Raw genomic sequence first — 6,027 nt, forward strand, 5'->3', positions numbered from 1 at the left:
ATGAAATCATTAGCAGATAAACAATGGATGCAGTGGGTGAAGAGAGGACATAGAAGAAAATGTGCTTATTTGAACGCTATTACGTTTCTTGGTCTGTTGTTCAGTCTCTCTGTTCCTCGTTTGTGCTACACTCTATTAATTTTTTACTTAGTCCCATTTTTCTCTTCTGTATTCCCAGATTCCCCTGCATGCAGAGTTTTCTTGACTCTGCTCTGTAAGCTGTGGATAGCTATGGCAAACTGCTGCGGTTTCTGCATTTGCACAGAGTTTGCAGGAGTGGGTGGTTGTGTGGTGCTCAAACCATAGTTTAGATCTTGTGCTTAGCTCATGCAGTGTTGCCTTTCTCCATTGGGGTGCTGATGCAGACCCTGGCTGAAGTCTCTGGGAGACCCTTTTATAAAATTCCTTCTGGAACAGCTACTACAAATTTTCTGGTAGGAGTCTGCAGCCGTAGTACTGGTTATTTGGTTGCATTTGCAACAGAAAGTCTAAACTGATGACAGAGGAAGTCGATGGGTCTTGTGGCAGAAGTTTGTTAGGTCCGTGATCAAGTAAATTTGGACACCGAAGAAGCAGCTGCTGGAGTGATGAGCTATTTTTTTTTTAAAGTAAGGTGTCTTTAATTGCTTTGAGAAGTTCATGAATTTTTTTGATCATATTTGTCCCCATAACTCCTCCCAGATCTCCCTACTTCTCTACCTACCCAAAGTTTTTCTTTCTTCTGTCTTTTCCTCTTTCCTTCCATAACTCATAGAGTCCAGTTTGTTTTGGATAAACCTCTTTTGTGTGTACTGCCCTGAAGTGTGGTCAGTATAACAGAAGTCAAAGTATCCTTATTTGCAGATGATACGATATTATACACAAGAAATCCCCAAAATTCCACCAGAAAGTTTTTAGGCACAACTATTTCAGCAAAGTGTCAAGATACAAAATCAACTTATAAAAACCAGTAGCTTTTCTATAGAGTACAACCAAACATACCGAGAAAGAAATTATGGAAACATGGCCATTTTCTAGATTTTTAAATAACCTTCCTTTGAAAATCATGTTTATCTCATAATACTTGGTCAAGGCTTCGGATCTTTTTTTAGCCTTACATGGCCTTTGTGTATATATTATGGTTTCTGGTTTTGCATTTTATGGAATTTCTGTGTGTACGAATGTGTGTCTGTGTCTATGTATGCTTCTTGAACTTTTTCTTTGTCTCTTAGACTCCCATTTTTGTTTGCTTTGTCCTAATTTGTTTTATTTTTATTTTACCTAACTTCATTTTATTAACATGTTTAAATGTCAGTTTGCAGTCTAATGAGAGACACACAGAGAGAAATAAAGGATTCAGATGGGTGGGGAAGTTGGGAAGGAGAGAAAATTATAATCAGAATATATTGCGTTAAAATTTTATTTTCAGTTAAAAAAAAATCAAGGTTACTCCCAAACTTAGAGATGGAAATACATTTCTCAGTGTCTTATAATTTTACACTCTTTTAAGGCAGTTACATTCACTTTTAATATTCTAGATTTAATGAGGTATAGACTATCAGTAAACATTTATTATTTTGCCATTTATTCCTTTATCCAAAGGGAGAAAGAGAGCAAGTGATTCAAAGCACAGCCGTAGGAAAGTGTGCCTCAAGAGAGGATTAGTGAGAATCCATTCCTATTATCTATAGCTGTAAAAAAATTGGAGAGAAATAATTGATGAATCTTAACAAGACAACTTTTCCCTCAGCCTGTACCCTCTTCAGCACTACACTTTTGAATTCTGTTTTGAGGGACTTTCCTTAAACCAGGTTGTTGATGAGACACACATAGGCACTTTTGGCCATCTAACATACAGCCATGCTTTTCCTCTTACCTATCAATTCACTCTTTTCACAGCAGAACAATATCTTCACCATTGTTAGAAGTTTTTCATGATTCTATACATTTATTTAATGTATTTATTTCCATGATTTAATACATTTATTAAGAAACATTCTAACAACCTATATGCATGTTTAAATATCATTATCAAACTCATTTTTCTCATTAATTCTGTTGTCCTCTTTATTTGGAAAATATTTATATTATCTTCCCCCTCTTAGAATAAATGAGTACTTTCATTCTTCTAGTACTTATCATTTCATGAGACCAGATTGTCCCCATGTCACGTGCTAAGAAAAGATCTACGGAGAAGTATTTGGTAGGCCTCACTCATGACCAGGAGGAACACATGATGCCTTCATGTTTTATCTTCCCTGTGCAATCTCCTCAGGTCATAAAGCTCATAACTCACAGGTGCACTGGAGACTTAGTTGGAAAGCTATGACTGAGGAAATAAAAGTACACAAAATAGCCACAATGATTGAACTGATTTCCTTGAACCAAATATCTCTGTTTGAGGTACGCCAAGGGGCACCCAGCGAGTTAACCTTGTGTGAGATCTACTCTAGATTAGGTTCTTTCCTAAAATAATGATGAGAGAGCCTGCTTTTTGAGAAAAATACAGATTTAAATCGCCGCTTTTCCCTCCCCTCCCCCCTCTCTCTCTCACTCTTTTTCTTTCTCTCTCTTTCTCTTCCTCCTTCCCTCTCTCATATACTAGCAGCTTGCCTTTCTTAGTATTTTCCCATTTTACTCTATTTATTTATCAATTAAGCTCTGGGTGGTCTTAAATGATTATATTTTATTACTTTGTTGAATCATATTTTAGAAAGAGGTAAAAGGAAATGTCATTCCTTTACTAGGAATCTGAGTGGATGGAAATGTTTCTTCAGAATCAAGAGGCTGTCAGACTGAGCCCTGGCTGTTTTTATTTGTTGTCTAAGGTACCGTGTTTACAAACACTCCAAAGGTTTCTTGTGTGTCATCACAAAATGTTCATCTTCTCAAGAGTTCAAGTTATGTACATAATTTTCTCATTTTTTCTTTTTTCTGGTAAGTACATTTTTCAGTTCCAAATGAGAGCCTTAAACATATTCTAAAAAATTCAAGGAGGAGAAAGCTGTGAAAACCCAAAATGTATGAATGAATTTGTTTTATTGGGGGTGTAATCCTTAAACCGGTAATGTTACAAAAGCCTCTTTAAAATTACAACAATGCATTTCTCTTTCTCTTTCTTTCTTTCTTTCTTTCTTTCTTTCTTTCTTTCTTTCTTTCTTTCTTTCTTTCTTTCTTACAACTGAATAATAGGTTTATTTCCCCTCATTTGCTTTTTCTAACTACTCCATATTGGAAAAGTTTAAAGAGAGTGGTGAATTAGAACAGGTTGTGTAGACTTTCAGTCTTTGGTCATCTGTAACTCAAGAATATTAACTAAATTCTACTCTTGTTAAAAGCAAAGCTGAGGAATAATGTCTTTAAATCTGCTATTATTTGAAAGTATAATTTGTTTGACCGCTTAAATCCCTCTAAGTTAAGGCCTGCTTTAGGGAGTAGTTTATCTTCCTCCAAGTTCAAGACTGGCTGTAAATTTCAAAATGAGGCATTTGTGAAACATTACGTGGAACCTTGAAATGGTTAATTTTTCCAACCTAAATGAATGCATAAAAGATATTTTGAACTCTGAGGCCAGGGAGTTTCACTTCAAATGGATATAAACTTAATATATTTAGATCTAACAACAAATGGAATGTGATGTTATTTATATAGGAGCTTTATCAATTTGGAAATTAGAACAGTCTAAATTTACATGTATTTTTAGTTAATTTTTCCCTGGTACCACAAATTTCTCATTTATTGCTTACAGCAGTAGGTAATGTATATCAATGTTTGCTGCATTTATGTAGGTGCTTCTCATCAAAGACAATGTGGACAAAACTGTTTTTATATATCTTATCTGTTCATCTCTGCTTTTGTTTCAGAAAATTATTTTATAAGATCAGCAATTTTTAAGAATCTAGTAAGTTACTATTATTTTATATGGAGATTTAAAAAATAAAGTTTTCTTTTTTTTATAAAATGAGCAATTTAATGTAAAGTTTACCAAAAAAAATTTAACTCCTCAGAAGCTACAAATGATATATTTTATTACAATAAGTCCCTAGATTATTACAATAAATCCAGAAATGCAAAACAACTTATTATTGATTCAAGATGAGAAAATCAGCATCTTAATTCTGGATTGAAATCACTGGCAATCAGATGTGCAGGTCAATATCTGTACAGCCCCTTGAGGACAGCTCAATGGCTGATTTATCATTAAAAACGATGACTTCCGTATGCACACATATATTTGAAAATAAATTAATTGTCCCTCTAAATATCAATATGATTGTATATCTATGACATATGTGTTTTTCAAGCATATGTAAAAAAATTAGTCACACGTGTATAATATATATATTATGTGTATAACATATATGGTATGTTTGTGTAAATTACTAAAGTAGTTAAAATTGAAAATGTGTGTTTATGAGCATGCACAAAACTGATAGATATTTACATGTGCATATACAGCAAATATGGGCACTGAAATATAGAGAAATTATAGAGGAACAAGAGAACAATCAATTAAAAAGTCAATTTAGTGATGGGGAGAATGAAAGGAGTGTTGTTTGCTGGAAAATTTCCCGATGTTATAGTGTGAGTTAGCTGCTTTATAAGTTAACATCAGCTGTTACATCAGCTGGAGAGTCATTTTATTAGAGGCCTTACGAACTAAAAACATGATAATTATTTTCATATGTTTTACTATTGTGTATGTGCTTTACATCCATTTATAAATTAAACCTTCTATTAAACCTTATATTTAAACCTTGTATGGCATTAAATATTAAGAGTGAAGGCCATTTTATTCAATACCCCATTATCTAATACATTTTTATGTTATCTTTGTACGTTTTCAGATAATGTGTAATATGTATTATAGCGAGCTAGGAATTTGTACCAAAGACTATTTTCCAGTCTGTGGAACCAATGGCCGTACTTATTTCAACAGATGCCTCTTCTGTTATTCATACAAGTAAGATTACAATACTAAATACACATTCTTCCTAAGTAATGAAGACTTAGTAACAAAATCCTAGATTTGTGTTATTGATATTCCACTCTCACAATACACAGAAAAAAAATGGCTTTACCAAATCAATGTACTATAAAAGATAAAGAAACATATGTACTTTCGTTTAATATTATGAAATAATAAATGTGGCTTTTGCATTTAGGACCTAAGATTATAGCTGTGCTGAACTTGTACAAACATTCAAATAAATTAACTTGATTTATTAAGAATTACCAATTGCAAATATGTAAACAACATGAGATAGTTCCAAAGCCCAGAGGTGCAACAGATCCCTGCTACAGCATGCAGTCTATCCTGCTAGAAAGAAGCTAGCTGGGAGGGTCTTCAATGGCTTTTCCACTTACAATCCTCTGATTGCCATGTCTTTCTCAAGGCCTACTAATAATCCTCAACTGTTTTCTTTTTTGACTCTGAGAGAACTCCAAGAGTAAGACAGATCCAAGGCAGTAGATAGGGTCCCCTACTCCTCCTGCTAGAAATATGCAGATGGCAGGCACAGTCAGGGTTTAGCTGCTCATAGAAGAAGAAATTAATGTCCTTAATTTAGTCCCCCTCCCACTAAAAATACATGACACACTTCTCAAGGAGTTTGATGTATTCATTTAATAATTTGTTTAACTTTTAAAATCTCTTTTATTTTTTCTCTACAGAAAAAATTATGGTAAGTTTACTTTGGCACATTATGGGAAATGCTGAGATTCTGATGGACCTACATATTCCTATGGCTCTTATTATGGCCACAGTTTTGCAATGAAGTCTACAGTGGATTAGAGATTTTGTCATCAAGTCTTCAAAGCCCTAGAAGCTTGAGAGTATCTTTGTGTAGGATACACTCTAGAAGGCTGGACTGTCAATGCTCCTTTCATTTCTAAGAACCTGGGATTTCAAGGTTTTATCTTTATGGTCGACTACTTAATGACACTTAAAGATTCAACATCTTAAGCTTAGTAATATTGACACTTTAAAGTGATCAATGTCCTAGTTATAGTGCTTAATAAAATAAAATTATACTCTTTATCAAGGTA

General features: G+C 33.8%; 1 protein-coding gene across 1 annotated transcript; it reads left to right on the forward strand.

Moving 5' to 3' along the window:
• The first annotated feature begins 2,855 nt into the window (after positions 1 to 2,855).
• On the forward strand, positions 2,856 to 5,698 carry LOC110543475 (seminal plasma acrosin inhibitor A1-like). Its single transcript, XM_021629792.2, has 4 exons — positions 2,856 to 2,916; positions 3,843 to 3,880; positions 4,827 to 4,942; positions 5,653 to 5,698. Exons 1-4 carry the CDS (start codon positions 2,856 to 2,858, stop codon positions 5,696 to 5,698), a joined length of 261 nt encoding a protein of 86 aa, XP_021485467.1.
• The last annotated feature ends 329 nt before the right edge of the window (positions 5,699 to 6,027 follow it).

This window comes from Meriones unguiculatus, chromosome 2, assembly GCF_030254825.1.
Source record: "Meriones unguiculatus strain TT.TT164.6M chromosome 2, Bangor_MerUng_6.1, whole genome shotgun sequence".
NCBI lineage: Eukaryota > Metazoa > Chordata > Mammalia > Rodentia > Muridae > Meriones > Meriones unguiculatus.